Source organism: Haliotis rufescens, unplaced genomic scaffold, assembly GCF_023055435.1.
Source record: "Haliotis rufescens isolate VD_foot unplaced genomic scaffold, xgHalRufe1.0.p SCAF_9, whole genome shotgun sequence".
Classification (NCBI taxonomy): Eukaryota; Metazoa; Mollusca; class Gastropoda; order Lepetellida; family Haliotidae; genus Haliotis; species Haliotis rufescens.
Genome location: NW_025964383.1, coordinates 43,567,459 through 43,589,161, shown reverse-complemented (window position 1 = coordinate 43,589,161; position 21,703 = coordinate 43,567,459). Strand labels below are relative to the sequence as shown.

Genomic DNA, 21,703 nt, shown 5'->3' with positions numbered 1-21,703 from the left:
CGTTATCTCTTATATGTCATCGGATTTTATCTGACGAATGGTTCAGGACTACGAATTGATCCGACTTATAACAAACTGGTTTCCGAATCATAACATCGTGATTATGGTTTTAAACAAAAGTGGTAAACGTCAGAATGTGTTTGCTTGTTTGTTGTTTAACGCCGCACGCAGCAATATTTCAGCCATACCATGGGTAAACGTCTGAATCCTGCATCATTATGAACCTTTCTCACACATGGAGTTGATATATATCTGCAATCGCTACTTTCAAAGTGGTGTTAAACCAAACTATGACGAACTCACTCACACACGCACTCTCTATAACATTTAAAGAGGTACTTCGAACGGTTCTATAAATTGGTGCAAACAATTACAGGCGCCAAGAATGCACGGATACAGTTTTTTGGGAAGGGGGAGTGCAAAATGAATTCAAATAATCTGCGAAACAATGTGTTTTTTAGTCTATTGTATTTTGTTCAAAACATATCACCTGCTGGATAGGAGGTTTCTGTTTATTATTAAAATATTCGAGGCTTAAACAAAATATCTGATGTCTCAGTTAGTCAGTAATGTTTACAGAACTGTTCATGTCTCTCATGTAATGGGTTTCCAAACAAAATCACCAGGTGAAGGAGAATTCACGCTTCTGCTTTAGTGAGAAAAATTCAACATCACTACTCATAGGTTTGGAATCGCATGTAAGAACACATAACAATTGACAGTGTTGTTAGCTACTTCTGTTTCACGCACTCAGTAAATCAATCTGTTTCTCATAGACCCTGAGGCACCTTTCCAACAGGAACTCAATAATGGTCAGTGCCCGAAACAAAATATGCACTCCGTCACTCCTCATCCTCCCGCATATTGTACATGCTACACTTGTTGTCAAACACACATTTGAGTTCGAAAAAAAGTCACGAAAGGCGAGCGGAATTAGCCGCGGGCCAACCTGATTGGCTGACCTACTTCATCTTCCCGAATGAGTTGTGTGAACTGACTATAGCCGTCCAAGTTCCACCCTTGCCTACCTTGGCTGGATTTTCGGCGGTATATTTCGTCGATGTAAACAAAGGGGCAAGATGGCGAGTGACTTTTCTCTACTAACATGCAGGGGGTACTTTTTTGTATTCACTAACAATAACGAATTCCTCTGGCTTCACAGTGAGTCGTTGGGGCAGCCCAAGTTGTCTATGAATGTTCATCCCCAGACAAGACAAACTAACAAACTAGTTGCCATCTCATCACAAACCAGTCAGGTTTAAGGTCCAGGACATCGAAATCCTCCCCCAAACCATCCGACAATGTTCTTATATAGTTGTGATGGGTTATCTGTAGTCATTGGTGTATGTATGATTTAGGCTATGAATGTATCCCTACACTCGCCTTTTTTGTGTGAGGTGAGGTAAAATGGGGTTTACCGTCTCGTTCATGATTATTGCACTTGTGTGTATGTGGTTGTTTGTACTAGTCCGGACCAATGTCGATTTTATAGTACTATCCCACTGAGATACCATGCCGCAGTTTAACAAGAATACCTCACTCAGACACAGCATAATGACTCCGAGTCGGTCGGCCCTTGTTCATCTTCCCGGGGCAAGAGAGGTTACTGACTACAAAAGACCAGTTTCCACCCTTGCCGAACAAGCCTGGTATTATGGAGTTACATTTTGGCTGGACTAACGAGTCTATTCATAGTCCAATCAAAATCGCGCACCGAAATCGAAATCCGGTTCGTAAACTGGCATGCAGATTTCGGTCGATTGCAGGATTTGCAAAGCATGTGCACCGCCAACTCGTTGTCAACAGATACTTTCCTAATCTTTTCATGTTTTTAATCAAGGTGCTCACTTGATTTGATTCACTTCGCGATGTAAGACCCGTTTTATCACAATATAGATCTTGAATATCGATCAGATCGTCTTGACTGGGCGCGGTTGATACGAGAGATGGAATCTGATTGGCCCATAGCAGAGGCTTAGAAGGGACATAACTCGTGATAGCCACTGGTGGCGCTACGATCGAGCCCCCGAATTCCAGCCTAGTTCGGCAAGGATGGGAACTGGACGTTTAAAGTCAGTTTACTCTCTTGCCTCGGTAAGATGGCCCCTGTTTAGCCCCTTAATGCCGAGCGCCAGACAGGGTAACACCAAGTACCATCTTTTAACGTCTTTTGGTATGACGTGACCGGGGATCAAACCCGCGACTTCCGCTCTCCAGGCGGACACTATACCACTAGATACCATTTGATGCCCCGTGATACCCCAAACATTCTTTTATGTCATGACAGAATAACTAATATAAGCTCACTTGTCCACAACAGCAAATCCAAGAAAGCCAGGAGACGTATACCATTTGATTTATTTCTTTGTAAATCCCGAAAGCAAGTTAAAAGAAAACAAAATGCCAAAAGTTGTTGGCCCTCCAAGATAGACATGTCTTCAAATAATATAAGCAGATACCGTGTTGATTTTCCCCTAGAAATACTTTCAAATATCAGTATTTGCACCGAAACATTTTCAGCTTTGTGAATCCCTCTCTAGTCAGTGATGAATGCGCAACCATATCTTGAATCCATTTACAGAATATTATTCTTTGTATTCTGTCAGACCGGAACTGTAAAACATGAAAGGGCGTCTTCCATTATTCAAAACAGACAAAAATATTTGTTCATAAGATTCAATAAAAATCGTTAAAAAATCCAGAGATCAACAAGTACCACACCAGGAAGACTGATCTCATTGATACAACGCCTCTCGCCTATTGCTCTCAGAAACGAAGGATCTGTTCCGATGCTGTTGCACATATCAATGTCTGATAAGTTAGAAAAACAAAAACAGTTACATATTTGATCACTTGCTGCCAATGATAATTATTGTTTACAGTTTGTGTTTGTTCCTGGTGAAAATATGCTGTGAAGTTATTTTTGTTGACGTATTTACTTCGGCTACGTAGTTATAAACGGGCGTACAGGCTTTGCGTAAATCCTCAACGCGAATTTACATGGTATGCACACCGGCTTACACGTTAATACCTCCATAATCTGTACACATATTGAAGCTCATTCTAATGAACATGTTTCCCGGGGTTTTACTTTTAAGAGGTATAACCTAGCCCGACAAGAAAGGCATGCCGTCACTTGAGGTTTATAAAGACATTTAGAAGAGACTTCAGTACAGAAAGAAAATAACATGATTTTCTTTTTACATATGATGTCTTCTGTGCATTCGAGATTTATGCATTAAGATTTAGAATGACAATACATGTAAAGTATTCAGAAGCATGTATACACAAGACCATGACCAGAGTTTTTATTTCAAATTTCCAAAAGCCAGCTTTTTCTTTGTGACGATCAGCGCCAGCATCTGTTGTGATTTCACCTTAGCGGTGCAATTGAATGTGTTCTTTCTACGACGATTTCAAAGTGTCATGCGACTCTTTATCAGAAGTTGTTTGATACGGGTTACAGCATTGGTGGCGCTTTCAGGAAGTGTTGTGTTAGGCAGGTGTAGGACACTTCAAACTTTGCCACATCAGTGATCAAAATGGTGTTAAAACTCTCTGTTGGTGTGTCATGTGTTCCCGTGTTTGTTCAAAGAACATATGTCCTCGCGAAACATGCTGGATATCCTGTGACAACTTGTGTTGTGTAAAATACCCACTGTTCTGCTCTTCCTACATGCATTAGTCCTAAACATATCCTGTCTCGAACCAAATATTGTATTGTTCATAACCTTTACCTAATTCCCGAGTACGCAATCCTTACACGTGGTTCTGCAGACCCGGGTTCGTTTCTGGTTCGTCTCGCCAATGCAGCTGTCCTTGAGGCAAGTCCTTGTTCTAGTGTCGTCGACAAGGCGTTGTTTGGTGGTACAGTCACAGTAACAGGCGTTGCTCTTCCACGAAGTCCAGTCAGTAAAATCTGAAACGGACGTCTAATATAAGTACATGAAATAAAGGCTTGATCCACACAAGGACATTACCTCTTTGTTTGTTTGGTAGGGGTGGAGGTGGGGTCGAATATTTACAGACCGCCCTCATATAGCTGGAATATTGTTGAGTGCGGCATGATACCAAAATATGTTAAATGATGGTGCTTGTTGTGACCCTGCCTGGCGCTCGACGAGAACAAGGACTGGTCAACAGCACCATATCTCAGTGGGCCTGCACTATAAAACCGACTGAAATCCGGACTAATGAAAGCCGCCACACGCAAACACTTTGCTATATAAGTCCAATAATCTGAAACGCGACCTTAAACCCATTTCATCTTCCCTCTCCCTTGAATATCTGGGTTAGAAGTTTTCTTCAGCAATCAATGCCTGTTGTAAAGGGAACTAATTGGATCAGTTGGGCATGTTCGCTGAATTGATTGATGTATGTCGTCGTATCCCAGTTGCGTTTGTTTTCATGCCCATTATGGCAAATATTGGATTGTCTGGTCCAGACTCGATTACTTCACACCGTCGTCATAAAGCTGAAATATTAGTAAGAACAACGTAAATTATACCACTAGGATTCACTATGCCCATTGCTTCGGGGGTCGTTATTCTTCGTCATTATTCTTCGTAACGACCAGACCCCCTCTGTGGTGTGGTGGTAGAGCACCCTCCCGGAGAGCGGAAGGTCCAGGGTTCGATCCCCGGCTGCGTCATTCCAAAAGATGTTAAAAGATGGTTCTTCTTTTTACCCTGTCTGGCGCTCGGCATTAACAAGGTCTGGTCGGCTCGGAGTCAGTACACTGTGTCTGAGTGGGGTATTCATGTTAAACTGCGGCATGGTATCTCAGTGAGTTAGCACTATAAATCGGCATCAGTCCGGACAAGTACAAGCAGCCCCAAACGCACGCGCACGTGCATGCACGTCGCTAAATGAGTGCAATAATCTTTGACGCGACGTTAAACCTAATTTTAACTCACCTGGTAACGACCAAAACACGCACAACGCGCCGAGGTCGGACGGGAGTCGAACAAGCCTCGGTTCGACTGTTTTACATCGTCATGTGATGACCATCGCCGTCGTGACCCAGGCAGAAGGCCTCTTCGTTTGAGTGAGTGAGGTTTGGTTTACTTTATCATATGAGGCACGGGTGGCCCATTCGTGTAAGGCGTCGCGATTCGCTCTGCAGAGTTGCGTCCCTTAGGCACGCCAGAAACCTATGATTGTGGGTTCGAATCCCGAATCGCCCCGATTATCTTTCTAGGTTTCTCAGCACCATACCCGTGCTACACCATACACCATACCCGTGGTAAACGTCTGGCACCTGCATCACTTTTGGCTTTCCTCCCACATTAAGCTGACACGCCGTGATATAACTGGATTACTCCACCATACGAGGTATATGTTCTAATTGTTCTAATACGCTAACGCTACAACGTAACAAGGACATATGTTTTGTGCAAACGAGAACCGGAATAGACATGTGGTGAGAGAGTATCCGTAACCTACAAGACGAGACGTCCCTCTTTCGAAGGCCGCCGTGCGTCGGAACGGCGCAAGCCAATCAGATTATATTATATTATACTCTTCAAAAATAGAAACACAAAACCGATATTGTTGGCCATAAACGCAAAATTTACGGACCAAGATGTGCAAAATGAAGAGGTTTAATGTGTTATAGTGTCAGTGACAAATTTCCCGGATAAAAAAAATCACAACCAGGACATGCAAACCATTAGTCGGGAAACACGTACGATTCGGAAAAACGCACCCAGTGCAGTAAAAAAAGGGCCATGGAGCTGCACGTGCAGCAGTACTATGAACAGCATTAAAATGCAGGGTTTTTTATTGCCTGGCATCTGCGTCAATCAAACAGTGACAGCTCAACAACATGCCAAGATTAACAGAAGTGCAAAGAAACAGCGTCAAAGGCCGCTTGCTAGCAGGGGAATCCCGATCAGCTGAAGCCAGTGTTTTCAATGTAGCACCCAGCACCATCACAAGGCTATAGGATTGGTTTCAACAGCATGGGTCAACACGTGATCGGCCAAGTTGGGGAAGCCCAAGAGCAACCACCCCCGCCTAAGATCGCTACATCCGACTGTTCCACATACTCGAAAGACGACCACAGCCACTTCAACCGCATCAGAAATACCCGGACTGCACAGATTCTCCAGACCGTGCGAAACCATTTAAGAGCAGCAGGTCTACGAGCAAGACGTTCTGTTCGATGCGCCATATTGAGTCGAGAACATCGCCAACAACGACTGCATTGGTGGTTAACTGCGATGGAGAGATGTCTGGTTCAGCGACGAATCGAGATTTCTCCCCCGTCGAGGGAATGGAAGAGCACGGGTCTACAGACGTCGGGGAGAGCGTTACGCCGTAAACTGCGTACATGAAGTGGACATGATTGGTGGGGGTAGCATTATGATGTGGGCGGCTATCTCTCATCATGGCAGGACATTTTTGGTACATATTCAGGGCAATCTTACTGCTCAACGATTAATCAACGAAATTCTCCTACCATACGTCCAGCTTATTGCAGCCAACGGCAAAGGTGTATTCCAAGAGGACATCACGGATCACAAGATCCTGTCTACACAACACCAACATTGATGTTCTCCCCTGGCCCTCCAGAACCCCAGATTTGAAACCGATAGAGCACCTGTGGGATGAATTGGATAGAAGGCTACGCCGACGTCAACCACAACCCCAGACGTTGCAGCAGTTGGCTTTTGCGTTGCAGGCAGAGTGTGGGCTACAGAATCACATACCCAAGGATGTGATTCGCATACTCGTCTCTTCCATGGGCAGGAGATATCCGGCCGCTATCGATTCCAACGGGGGAAATATGCGTTATTGATGGTAGCTGACCTTCACCTTGGACTTTTCCTATGTACCGATAACTGAGAGGACTACAATGACCAAATGTTCTCTCCACAACATTTTGGCTACCTCACACAAATTTGGCTTTGTGTTTCTTATTTTGAAGAGTATATATATATTTTTAATAAATATATTTTCCTTGTTGGCATGTTTGACGAATGGGATAAAACCTTTTTTAGCAGCGACATGTGCGTTAATATTTCGTGTCACTTCGCTATTGTCACGAAATCATATGCATAATACATGGATTTTGATGACCACAATGACGAAATAAAAACAACGTCGTTATGTTTGCAAATTTGAAGACACAAATTTCGCCGATTATGCCACATATTCTCCAATTTGTATGTGCTGGGTTTGGCGGAAATGTGCCACGCCAAGTATAAACACGAGAACAATAACATTTTGATTTGATCAGTTGTAATAGTGTTTAATGATAGGGCCTGCCATTGATTATGAACTTTGGCCTTTTATTTTATTCATATAACAAGTAATTCATTTTGCATTTTTCATGATTACATTAAGCAATAAATCTAAAACAGATCTAACAGTTTGGAAGATATAAATGGTTAATTTTAATCATATACTATGTTTACTTTTGAGAAAGGGGGTTAAATAAGATAATAAAGAAGATATTTACCTACGGTGTACTGTAATCTCGTACCAGTGTAACCTACACTTAAATCTGACCAATGATGAATTGTAACATTGCTTCCACGGAAGATCCTTTTGGATGTACTACACAAACTAAGACAGCCGTCATCTGAAAAAGAAATAAAGAAAACATCATGTTTATCGTGTGTGGATTATGGTGTACCGTTTTAAAATCAGATATTGTACTCAGATACTACACATGTAAATCTAATCACTTTTCCAAAGGAGATCGGGGGATGGGGTAGCCTAGTCGTTAAAGCGTTCGCTCGTCACGCCGAAGGCCCGGGTTCGATTCCCCACATGGGTACAATGTGTGAAGCCCATTCTGGTGTCACCCGCCGTGATATTGTTGGAATATTGCTAAAAGCGGTGTAAAACCAAACTCACTCACTCACTCCAAAGGAGATCACATCATATGACAACCCTGAGCAAACTTTGACAATCCAATGTAAACGACGGATTGTGGATTATTGAGCCAATCACCCGCCGGCTTTCTAAATGATTCTGTTTTAAACACCTCGATTCGGAAATGTTCATCTTAGCAAATGAAAACCCTCACAAAACCCAGATGTACTCTTCATAATACACCCGTTGAGGTGTACATGCCAATACCCTCAAACGACGGAATTTATAAAATATACACAACAATATATTTGGGCGGTGCTACTTTGTTTTCATGTGGTTCCGATTTAGAAGCTTTGACAGTGAGTAAAAGGTGGCCCCGTGGTGGTGGCCATTTTCACGCGAAAATGTATGGCGTCGGAGTAAAAGATGTGAATATTATGAGATTGAAGTCCCTCCAAACTGCAATTTTCGGGATATCCTTTCACTTGACTTACTTTAAACCCTGTGGAAAGACTCCATCTTACTTCCTTCTCTTAATACTATCACCGCTAATACCGTCTGTCTTACCTTCCTCTCTGGGGATACCCCCTGTCTAACCTTCCTCTCTGGGGATACCCTCTGTCTTACCTTCCTCTCTGGGGATACCTTCTGTCTTACCTTCCTCTCTGTGGATACCCTCTGTCTTACCTTCCTCTCTGGGGATACCCTCTGTCTCACCTTCCTCTCTGGGGATACCCTCTGTCTTACCTTCCTCTCTGGGGATACCCTCTGTTTTACCTTCCTCTCTGGGGATACCTTCTGTCTTACCTTCCTCTCTGGGGATACCTTCTGTCTTACCTTCCTCTCTGGGGATACCCTCTGTCTTACCTTCCTCTCTGGGGATACCTTCTGTCTTACCTTCCTCTCTGGGGATACCTTCTGTCTTACCTTCCTCTCTGGGGATACCCTCTGTCTCACCTTCCTCTCTGGGGATACCTTCTGTCTTACCTTCCTCTCTGGGGATACCCTCTGTCTCACCTTCCTCTCTGGGGATACCTTCTGTCTTACCTTCCTCTCTGGGGATACCCTCTGTCTTACCTTCCTCTCTGGGGATACCCTCTGTCTCACCTTCCTCTCTGGGGATACCCTCTGTTTTACCTTCCTCCCTGGGGATACCCTCTGTTTTACCTTCCTCTCTGGAGATACCCTCTGTTTTACCTTCCTCCCTGGGGATACCCTCTGTCTTACCTTCCACTCTGAGGATACCCTCTGTCTTACCATCCTCTCTGGGGATACCCTCTGCCTCACTTCAATCACTGAGGATACCCTCTGTCTTATTCCCATCTCAGGAGATACCCTCTGTCTTATACCCATCTCTGGGGATACCGACTGTCTTACTCCCATCTCAGGGGATACCCTCTGCCTAACTTCCATCTCAGGGGATACACTCTGTCTTACTACAATCTTTGGGGATGCCCTTTATCTTACTCCCATCTCTGGGGATACCCTCTGTCTCACTTACATCTCAGGGGATACCCTCTGTCTTACTCCCATCTCTGGGGATACCCTTCGTCTTACTCCCGTCTGAGGGGATACCCTCTGTGTTACTACCATCTCAGGGAATACCCTCTCCCTAACTCCCATCTCAGGGGATACCCTCCGTCTTACTCCCATCTTATGGGATTACCTCCATCTTACTCCCATCTCAGGGGATACCCTCTGTCTTATTCCCATCTCAGTGAATAACCTCTGTTTCACTTCCATCTCAGGGAATACCCTCTGTCTTACTACATACGTAGGGGATAGCTTTGTCTTACTCCCATCTCAGGGGATACCCTCCGTCTTACTCCAATCTCTGGGGATATCCTCTCTCTTACTCCCATCTCAGGGGATAGATAACCTCTTTTTTACTTCTATCTCAGCGAATACCCTCTGTCTTACTCCCATCTCAGAAGATACCCTCTGTCCTACACCCATCTCAGGGGATACCCTCTGTCTTACTCACATCTCAGGGGATACCCTCTGTCTCACTTCCATCTGAGGGAATACCCTCTGTTTTGCTTCCATCTCAGGGAAAACCCTCTGTCTTACTTCATACGTTGGGGATACCTTTGTCTTACTCCCATCTCAGGAGATACCCTGTCTTATTCCCATGAGAGGGGATAACCTCTGTCTTACTCCCATCTTTTGGGATAACCACTGTCTTACTCCAATCTAAAGGGATACCCTCTGTCTTATTCCCATCTCAGAAGATACCCTCTGTCTTATTCCCATGTCAGAAGATACCCTCTGTCTTACTTTAATATCAGGGGATACCCCCTGTCTTTCTCCCATCTCAGGGAATACCCTCTGTCTACACCCATCTCAGGGGATACCCTCTGTCTTACTCTCATCTGTGAGGATAACCTCTCCCTAACTCCCATTTCAGGGGATACCCTCTCCCTAACTCCCATCTCAGGGGATACCCTCTGTCTCACTCCAATCTTATGGGATACCGATTGTCTTAGTACCATCTCAGGAGAGAACCCTCTGTCTTACTCCCATCTCTGGGGATACAATCCGTCTTACCCCCATCTCAGGGGATACCCTCTGTCTTACTACCATCTCAGGGGATACCCTCTGCCTTACTCCCATCTCAGTGAGTACCCTCTGTTTCACTTCCATCTCAGGGAATACCCTCTGTCTTACTACATACGTAGGTTATAGCTTTGTCTTACTCCCATCCCAGGGGAAACCCTCTGTCTTACTACCATCTCTGGGGATACCATCCGTCTTACTCCAATCTCTGGAGATACCCTCTGTCTTACTACCATCTCTGGGGATACCATCCGTCTTACTCCAATCTCTGGGGATACCCTCTGTCTTACTCCCATCTCACACTGGACAAAATATCATCCATTCCAACATTTCCAAAACTTGGAAATACCGTCATTCCAATTGGAAATATGACCATTCCAAAATTTGGAAAGGTCATATTTCCAAGCTTGGAAATGTTTGGAAATGTTTGGAAATGTTTGGATTTGTTTGGATTTGTTTGGAAATGTTTGAATACATAGGTGATTTTATGTCTGCTTCTTCTGTCTGCTGGTTAAGCTGTTCAGATCGTTTCCAAAGTGGATTTGCTGCAATATTCTATCCCAACGCTTTAGTTGAATACATAATACTGTTTATAAATGTATTTGACGGTGCAACACATCAAGAATTTACTGCCGCTTCTTCAACTTGTGTGCACTTGAGATTATTATTACGTCGGTAATGCACTCTTTCAAGTGCATCTTTGGCTTAAAGCTTCAAACGAATGCTTTCATAAAATACCCCATTAGATACTTTTCAAATGTTAGGATGTGTTGGCAACACATCATGGTTTTATTGCCGCTTCTTTCAGTTCGTAGGCTTGTATAACGGAACATGGTGGACTTATATGTCTACATATTTGATTTTATGTCACCAAGCTCATTTGTCGATGAAAACATTTCATCTGTAATACGTTACATAAGTGTATCATACTTATGGCCATCATATATTTTGGCAATATTTAGATATCGCAACACATCATGATTTTATTTCAAAGATGCAAAATAAAGGTCACTGAGGGTAGATTTTTTATTTAATTTGTATATAGCGTAGTACAGTGAATTTCTCTTGGTTGTTTAACAAGCTCACATAAAAGATGTAAGCCTCAATAAATTAAGAATTATGTTTCTACTGGTGCTTCTTCTGGTTCTCAGTTTGTTGTTGCGCTTTGTTCAAATATTTTGTAATATGAACTTAGCACCATAAATGATTTGAAATTTATCACAGGATGTACACCACCACAAGAGAGGCATCGTGGTTTTACTAGTGCTATTTTACAAATCGAATATACCTTTATCAGACATGGCGATGCGATTGAACACCGGATTGGTACCCTGTTATATATGGCTGTTTCCCTCTCTGTTTCTCAGAACTAATCCATAAATTGATAGCATTATAACTAAACTGCTGTCGAGGTGTTCATTCCAAATCTTACATTTCACCAAGCCATGCAGAAATAACAAAAATACAAAACACAGGATGAACGTGAATTTATATTCAGGATATCATGTCATAGTTCAAGGTATATGTACAATAAATAACACTTGGGCACATCACTGGGTAATGATCATACATGTATACAATTATATCTACAATAATACACATACAAGAACTAAAATATAGAATGTACAATTAAAATTTCTATTTAAAGCAAAACTTTACAACAACAATAAACCAATAAATTACACACACACAAATCTGTCCCTTGGTGACACAAATGTAACTGTCCTGGTACCTATTTGTCCCTCAATTTTGACGAATTTACCCTTAATTCGTTGAATGGGCATAAACGAAGATGGACCAGAGTCAACATACATGGAAGAGTGCCAGGCTTCCACTGGTCGGCCACAATGGTTTTTTAGTTTATCTTCAAGTTCCCGATACCATTGAACTTCTGCAAGGATGTGTCTCTTCTCTATGCCGTCAACTCTTGCTGAGTGCTGAAGGTATCTCAATACCTTTCCAGGTCTCGGAAAAAACCCCCAACCAATTTTCCCGTCCCCGTCTGTCCAGTAGGCAGTGATGTAAGAAGATCTCACACTTTGAGACTTGGCAGATCCAAAGACTTCTGATCCAAGGTATAGAGTTTTTATTTCCCTAACGGCCGGCAAAGTCTCGACTGTTTCGCCATAGAGGGCTCTGTACATTTCTTGAAGGGAGTGTTCATCATTTTCAGTGAGGCCAAAAAATGAACCTGTCAATGTCAGTCCACTGAAGGTTTTCAATGTGATGAAGTCGGGATGACATCTGTCGGAGCTGCAAGCATTCACTTGAATTAATCTTGCCAAGAGTACCCACTTTAATGTTAGCTGTAACAGTGGCGATGATCGGCTCAAGGGTGTCTCCAAAGTGAAACTCGTCATCTAAGACCAATCCAAGGAGATGAGAATGGCTTACGAAACGTCTCATCAGCTGCAGTTCTACGCTTTTCTTGTTAGTTGTGTAGTCGCCCAGCATACCATTAAACCGTTCAAAACTGAACAGCCAAAACGAGTAAATGGGTCCAAAGTCCTGAACACACTCAATCAGATGACCATGCAAGTGCATGTTAGGGGTAACTCTGTCACGGCCATATAATCGCTCAAAATTCTCACAGAAGCGCATCAGTAATAAATCTGCCATTTTTATGTCATTTTCAGTTAATACTCGGCAACACAAATATCTACAGGCCAATACAAAATTTCGCCAACATTCTAAATGATCATCAGAAATAACATCCTTCAGTGCATACACAGAAAACAGTAACGTCCAGTTTTTAAACTGGTCTGCACTAAACCCTGCAAAACCGGAGGAAATCTTATGTGGGATGCGACCAATGTCACTTGGACAGTTAACTGCATCCACCTTTGCTTGGATAGTGTCTAAGTTCTTGTCAGTTAGTACACCAGTGTCTCTCCATACATGCAACATATGTTTTGATGTCCCCAGAAACAAATTGTGCATAGGGTCCACAACAGACATTTTGATCAGATCAAGGTATGGCAGCTCAGACAAGACGGAGTATCTTGTTCCATACGAACTCGCAAGTGCTTCTCTATCTGTCTTGGTTCTGGCACTTGTGATGTGTCTAATTTCTCGTATATGCTTTTCATGGGTGCGAGGTATCCACTGAGTTCTGTCAAAACCACTGTAGTCTCTTTTGCCGAATTCACCAGGAAAAAACTTCTTGCACCGAGAACACCCTTTGACGGCTGCATGTCCCAGAAAGCCACATAACTTTCGGCAAGCAGGGATATCACATCCAATGCACATTAAGGCCAAGCGAAATATCTTAGAGTTGAATGAAAAACCTACTGTCCATGCTTCAAGAAGCTCATCAACTAAAGGTTGTACAAAACTGTTTGTAGGGGGTTCTTTCTTCATGTGCGGTATAATACCAACAATGATAACATTCTCACGTTTGTAACGTTCTTCTCGAGGTAGATTGAGGATGACTAAATACATTACACCTACAGAGTATTTGACGTGTTTGAATGGCTGAAACCAGTCTAAATTAAGCATAAGGCCATAGTTTCTCTTCTTCTTCAAATATGTCCCACTGAAGCTCTTCCAGATACGACCATCATACACGTCATGCAAAGTACCATCACTAACGACCCTGTCACGCCATTGTTCACATTTCTCCTCAAAACCTGGTCTTGACAAAAAGTTAAAAAGTGAATCTTTCAGAGATTTAAAATAATAGTTCTTATGTGGTACAAGCTTCTTCTTGCCAGAGGAAAGGGTCATACTTTGTAACAGTTGTGCACCACAAGGCTGGCGATAATGTCTCATTGGGTGATTAGGTTGGGAGACGTTTGAACAAGTCATACTGACTTCTTCTCCTTCGAAAACAGAAATACAGTCAGAATATCTATATATGCTACAGCATGCTGGGCATACAACATAGTGGAAAAAGTTATTGTCGTCAATTCTGAGTAATTTCTTGAGCAGGAAAATAGTACTTGGGAACATCGGTACTACAACAGCAAGGAACTTGTAATGCTGAGCGGCAACGGCGAGAAGGGCATGAAGGTATTTCAGAAGGAATGCGATGGCATTTGAGGAAATATAAAATACAGACTGCCAAATGCAGAGGAAGAAACATGTCCATAAGATGAGTGCCTTAAAAAATGGTTTCACTTCCGGTGAGGCAGGTTGAGAGGATTCAGCTTGCTGAGGTTTTCTCGGTTGAAAACTCTGAAGCAGATCGTCAATCTCATCTTCATCAAAGTATACCTCTTCATCATCGTCAGAGCTGTCTTGAGATGCAGGTTCAGGTTCTGTACTCGGACAAGTGCCTTTGTGTCGCTTGTAATTAGAAGAAGAGGAAAAAGAGTTTCCACAGTCTTCACAGCGTTTTCTCTTCATAAAGGAGGCCATGATTCCTGAAAAAGATAGTAACAAATTAGTAGTTTGTACATAAGATAGACAATACATCTAAACCTGTTACATTAATAAACATACACATCATCCGTTCATGTGGGAAGTACCTATATGCCTACAGCATAAAGAGGTCAATGAACAGATAAATGTTTATTGATAACTATTTCTAAAGTGAGGGAATATCCGTTTTGTTAAATATACTTTTAGTATTTTGTGTGTGTGTGTGTGTGTGTATGTGTATGTGTGTGTGTGTGTGTGTGTGTGTGTGTGTGTGTGTGTGTGTGTGTGTGTGTGTGTGTGAGAGGTAGAAGAAGAATTGTACACCATAAAAATGGCTACGTATGTAGTTGGGGTAGATATGTTGAATGCCCGGCCAGTATGACCTTTGAGTCACTACAGTTTCAGTCATTAAAATGCGTAAAACAGTATTTGAGTGAAAGAAAACACTATAAGTGAGTGAAACGAAATACCTCAGTACAGGCACACCCAGTCCCACAACCCCAAGTCTGCATGTATCAATACTCATACCTGCCACATCCTCAATCACTTAACTTACTCACACAATCATCTGACAACATGTTCGCCAACCCTCGTATCACAACGCATGCACGCATGCACGCACGCACACTCGCACACACCCCCACCCACATCACATTCTTCTTTCCCCACCATTATGTCTACGTCAGCCAACATGGATCCATGCACATGCTTTCATACATAATCCATCCTCCCACCATTCCCCAACATCCATCGAACTATAACTATATCCGCCCTCATGTATCGGTATTCGTGCTTTCATACATACATACACCCCTCTACCATTCCCCTACATCCATCGCAGTATAACTATGACTATAACCGCCTTCGTGCATCCGCACTTATGTTCACATTGCATTGCATATGCATCGAATTACACGTTTAAAATATCGTAAATATTTTACAACATGTACATATTATATATCAGCAAACAGAGATTATAACGCAATAGATTTCATCCGTCAAAACATCACAGAAAGAGGGGCAGCCTGGAATTTTACAATGGCATCTGAATGCACTAAGACGTTCAACTGGTCAGGAGGTGAGAGTTGCGGAAGATTACGGTAAACTTCAGTTACAGATCTCCATTACGAATATCTAAAGTATGAATAAAGATCACAGCTTGCTATGACGTGTACTTCATGACTGCAGAATTTGCAATGTCCTTAGCTCTAAATTGTATGTCTAAATGCTTATGTAGACAAAGACCCAAATGTATATAGGCATGACCATATTATATTGTACGCACATATCACCACATTTAAAAACAAAGCTAGATTGAGTCTTTTAAGGGCATTAAGAACTGATACACACAAGGAAATATATTTATGGATGTCAACGGAGGAACACTGCGTTTCGGAATATATACATTCTCCTTCATCAGGTGCATATTATTAAATGCTATGAGGCAGAGAACATAAATTTGTACCTGTAAGAACAACAAAAGTAAAACGATAGCAAAGAAGGGAACGCAACAAGGGAAGCCAACAGATAACTGGCATGGCGCTGATTACCCCGCCTCCCGTTTGCCCATTGTCCATTTCCCATTACCAATCATTCATAAGTTAAGTTTTGGCTTTAATTAGTCCATTGATAATCAACCATCAACGTCTATTATCTCCACCCTAAAAATATGTAGTTTACTGAGAAAGTGGTATCCAAATATAATGTGTGTTACTGTTGATCACTTTCTTAAAGGCATTTTGGTTCAAAGCTTTCGGTCATAGAAGCCGTGCCATTTTTCTCTTGTCAGAGGAGTACACAAAGTATACGTCATCTGGACTAACATTTTTGGTTCGGTGGCTGGGTTAGATCGCCAACTTTGTGTTCTGGCGATTGGGTGCCTCACTCACAGTGTGGGTTCAAATCCCGGACGGGACTCAACCCAAGAAAGTACGAGAATCTGTACTTTACTCAGAAAGTGTTATCCCAATTATAACATTTGTTGTCAAGAAAACACAATAAATGTATATTCGGCTTTGGAAGGGTAATGATATCACAGACATATACGGATATTGATGATGACTTGGAGGAGCTTCGTACCGCACGTCTTCTCAATTCAGGGATTGGTAAATCCAAATATGTGTGTGTGCGTGCGTGCGTGCGTGCGTGCGTGCGTGCGTGCGTAAATGTGGGCCTGTTGGATGTTACATAAAACATTTATCTTGAGCGGGATGGTAGTTCGAGTTGGATTAGCATGTTAACAATATGATCTTCTTTAGGCAGAGAATGCCGCGCATGAATGTATTGATGAAATTCCTAGGTACATGGGGCCTTTTCGTCCTCAGGAATACCCACAGTGGAGACTTCAATGGGGATAGGTCGTACTCAATGTGCTACCTGGTAGATTTTGTGTCATCAGACCGGACAACGTTGGTCTTTGACTGATTGTGGCGTAAAACACACTTTCCATTTACTTATATCGGAAATTGAATGTTCATCTTAATTGATATTGTTGAACATGTAATATATTTTTAAAGAAATAAAACAGTGACATAATAACTACAACTTTATGTGAGCGCGAGTAGCTTTTTTGGAATGAGATGAATAAGTCTTATAAAGTTGTAAGCTTCTTCACAACCGTGTAACTATGAATTGACTTTATTGTGTAATCAAAAAAGAGATAGGACCTAAAATAGCCAAATTTCATACGATTTCACTTGTCCACCATCTTGGATGCAAGGCGAAAACATTTCAGCGCGTTTGAAGCCACTGAGAATGCCCCCTGCAGAGTTGGACGAACATTCTGCGGTGGCGCGGCTGAGTTGACCAGAGGCTATCAGCAGTATTTCCTATCCAGGTTATTTAGGTCAGTTGTTTGTGTGTGTGTGTGTGTGTGTGTGTGTGCGTGCGTGCGTGCGTGCGTGCGTGCGTGCGTGCGTGCGTGCGTGCGTGTGTGCGTGCGTGTGGACGTGCGTGCGTGCGTGTGGGGGGTGGGGGCGGGGGCGTGGGGGGTGATATTGGGGGGATAGATGATAGATTTAGCAACAAGTAAGGTCATCTTGAGTGGGGGGGTATTCGCAGATGGATTAGCATATGAACTATGATTCTCTTTAGGCCGAAAATGAGGATCCACGATGTTCGACCTGGTAGAAGTGTTATCAAACCTCACAGCATTGGTTTTTTGACTGACTGTAGCGTCAAAACAAACTCATTCATTTACTTGAACTGAATGTTCATCTTAATTGTTATGGATAGTCACGGAGCCATGATCCAGAGAACAGGGTGTCATTAGATAGAAATAAACTAAGTAATAATAGGATTACCAGAAAAACGGGGTTTTACACACAAGCCAATAAACTGCGCTCATTAACACCAGAGTAAGTCAGTACAAGATTGAAAACTGCCCCATAATTATGTATGACATGCTTGTCGGGTATTGCTACATATATATGTGAAAACAAAGTTATTAAAATGAAGAGCAAAACTGATGAAAGTTAACAATAAACGTGTATACGTGTTATATCGTCACTGCAAAAATAATGATTGTTTTTCTTTAGTATTAACATTCAAATACGTTATATATGTATCTGTATTAGCGATATTGTCTTTGTTCCGACGGTGAGTCAGCGTTAGCCGTACTATCTCGTAGTATAATTGAATTTCTGAAGACATTACGATACAGTTTTTCTGATGCATCACGTCTGCACTAGCGCTTGATAACAGCCTTGTGTTTGGGTGTTTCAGTGGTTTAAATCGCTGCTCTTGATATTGTTGATTAAACTTTGATACTGTGAACAATATAATGTTATGTGAGAGGTTGACTTTAGAACGGTAACATACTAATAGTATATAGGATGACATAAACAGAACAATGAGAAGTTCGTCCAGATTAGTGTATAGGCAACATTTAATAATTAAAATAATTACATTCAACAACTCCCCTTTTAAGTCCATTTTCCTGACTTATAAGTAAATGCAAGAACAATCGGCCGGAATAAAATGTATAGTTCTTGTCCACTTCCATATGACTATATAGCATACAATAAGCTATCGGGTCCCGTTTAGATCGGTTTGGGCGGCAGCCTAGATAGCCATAGAATAGTTTCATCTTGGAATCTCCCATATCACTGGGGCTCCTCTTTAATTTAAATGGAGTTACTCGTTACGATTCCGAACCTTCACGTGACTGAGTTTATGAACCATTGTCAAATAGTGGTGACATTAAATCTAGGAAACAATACGCGAAGTCGCGCATGCACAGAACGGAAAATTTGGTCAAGGCATTAAGTAATCCGCATGCGCAGAACGATTGATTTCAGTACTTCCGCTAAGCGCTTCGAGTGCAGCGTCAAACGCGGGCCTGTAATCTAACACGCGGAGACTGACCAATGAAATCTGAGAAGTAGAAATACCGGTAGACGCTGTTGCTTGATTGACAATGTCAATCAAGAAAGGGAGGAGCTTAACGCTATCGTTCTCTCCCAGTAAATTCCGATGTCAAATAACGACGTTATTTGGACGGAAAAACGATGGTTTGAAAACGTCCAAATAACGTCGTTTTTCCGTCCAATGACCATATACGGAAAAAACCGACGTTTTCGTGTTTGCAGTGTAAGGATGCCACTGTCTTAAATATACATGTTAAAAACTAGTAAGCACTATTTCTATGGTTTACTATTTCTATAGCAGAATATGCAGGTACAATTTACTGACGAAGAACTGGACGAAAGGTTTGGTTTAAATGCAGTAAAGTCACATGCCACATCTTAATGTCATTCCATACAATAAACACTTGCGACCAAATACGTATTCATGGTGATAGTGTTTACAGAGATCGAGTTTCTGTGCCAGTTATATAATGATAAACTTATACAGCCTTTCAAAAAGCAATAATTCATTAAATAAAAATTGATGTAATGCTCAAGCCATAGCTTCGTCACGTCCTTATACGATAACAATAAAAACGTGAATCCATACACTTTTAGGTTAATCATATTGGTTCTACCATGATGTTAGCCTGTTCTGGATTCTGATGTGGTCAGTCAAACTGAATCAGAGGTATCAAAGGAGTGTAAGTTGTCTCGTACGAAAGTATCAATATAACATCAGTCGGTAAAATACTTCGAACATTTATACCATCAAATCTAAGTGGACTTAACAAATAATGAATAATTAATATTTCGGTGTGAAATGCAATTAAATTGGTTATGGACCGCGAAATAATGCTTAATTTCACATATAAATCTAGTATGAAAGGTTTTTAATGCTGCGTTTGTTGCTTTCAACTGTCGTTTGTTTCGTGGCGTTCTTGTACAAAATCCCACCCCTTTCATATTATCATCGTTGAAAGCAAAGAGTTCATACGCAATTCTCACTATGTTCACATAATTATATATTCTCTCAATTAAAAACAAAGTAGTTTTGTTTCCAAAATAACACGATCTATTGTTGAAGTTGCCAGAATACTTATAGATAAATAGTCATTGGATTTGTCATAGTGAGTCGTATATAGTGTTTCCAACATCACTCTTATTGGAACAAGAAGTATATTGACACTGTATTCATATATGAACCGTTCACATTTATTTGTAGTAAGATAACTAAAAACGAGTCAAGAGGCGTCACTCTATTATCTAACAGAACCCTAAACGAATTAACAGACATTAAAACGGTAAGTTTTCGAAATATAATCAATACCCCATTCTACAGTTCAATATTTCTCTAGTGCATGCTCGCCTCAGACTCGGGTTTAGTTATGTAACTGGTCATGTATAAGATTTATATCTGAATGCTTGATGAACACAACGGATCCAATTCTGTTTTAGTGCATGGAAATTACAGTAAAGTTAAGATCTACAATAACTGGTTGCGAACTAGTTACAGTTTTATAATTTCCCTGTATCAAGAAGAAAAGATTTGGCATAATGCTCAGGTCGGCAATTAATGGTTGGCAGTTTTATCTCTTTCTAGAGTGATAGCTTTCATTATGGAAGAATGATATTTGAATTTCACACTTTCTAAAGTGACGGTTATCTGAAGATTGTCAACATATTCATCTTTTGAATTCCGATTACCCTCACGTGTATCTTATCATAACATTTTACGCATAAGTCTTTATTGGTTCTCGCTATTGGTGAAATTGTGCCGTCTATGTACGACTATGATATTTTTAATATATCATAGTTCAAAAGACGTTCTCGTCAACTACGGACATACCCAATGTCGTATTCTCGTTATGAAAAACCTACCTCGCAGTCGTGAAATGGTATCAAGGACACTAAACTAATTAAATATTTTATCTGGGAGTGGTATAGCCGGAGTTGTACTGAGACATTTCAGAAAGTAACATACTCTCGACTCACATTCACTTTCGACAACTTAGACAGTAGTTTCGTATGGTATGAAAGCAACTTCTAAATCTGTTTGAAAAATCGCAAAGAAAAGCTGTTTACATGTAACGCATTGCCATCTAATCTACATCATATCGTCAAACAAGACATTGTTTTCAGCTTTCATTAATCAATATCTTCTACGCAACATAACATCTACATGGGAGAAGTAAAATGATTACTTACTTATTCAGTTGTTAATCCGGCCCTCTCCAGAAACTTGACCAGTTTCTTAATCTACGATGAATGGCAACTTGAGCAGGCAGCTGGGCAAACACAGGAATGTGATGATTGTTGAAGCATACCAATCAGGGTATACTCTGCCGCTGAGGAGAACGTGTCATATAGCACCAATGACCTACCACGTGACATAGCGAGCAGTCACGTGATATGTTACGCGCGAGAAGTTAATTCCATGGTGTGCAATAGTCTTCATTCCAAACTGACGCCATCTTTCAGTGCTTTTATACAAACAACATTATATTTTATTCATTTAGTTTTTACTTACCTTTTTTAAATAAAATTCACTTTCTGTGAAGCAGACGTTAAATAAACGAAAGAAACAACTCATTTTAGTATCTGAAGTAATCCTT

General features: G+C 41.5%; 2 protein-coding genes across 2 annotated transcripts in view; both read right to left on the bottom strand.

Moving 5' to 3' along the window:
- Positions 1–2,340: 2,340 nt before the first annotated feature.
- LOC124145109 overlaps positions 2,341–21,703 on the bottom strand; it is a 62,795-nt gene continuing 43,432 nt past the window's right edge. Inside the window, exons 6-8 of the mRNA XM_048390679.1 lie at positions 7,466–7,588; positions 3,738–3,919; positions 2,341–2,613 (exon numbers count right to left, since the gene is read on the bottom strand). Of these exons, the coding sequence (XP_048246636.1) occupies positions 3,738–3,919; positions 7,466–7,588 (305 nt within the window). The 3' untranslated portion in view covers positions 2,341–2,613. The remainder of the gene's footprint in view (positions 2,614–3,737; positions 3,920–7,465; positions 7,589–21,703) is intronic.
- On the bottom strand, positions 11,851–21,427 carry LOC125377426. Its single transcript, XM_048390677.1, has 2 exons — positions 21,297–21,427; positions 11,851–14,744 (listed from the first exon to the last, which is right to left on the bottom strand). The coding sequence occupies exon 2, from the start codon at positions 14,737–14,739 to the stop codon at positions 12,550–12,552; it is 2,190 nt and encodes a 729-aa protein (XP_048246634.1). The 5' UTR covers positions 14,740–14,744; positions 21,297–21,427; the 3' UTR covers positions 11,851–12,549.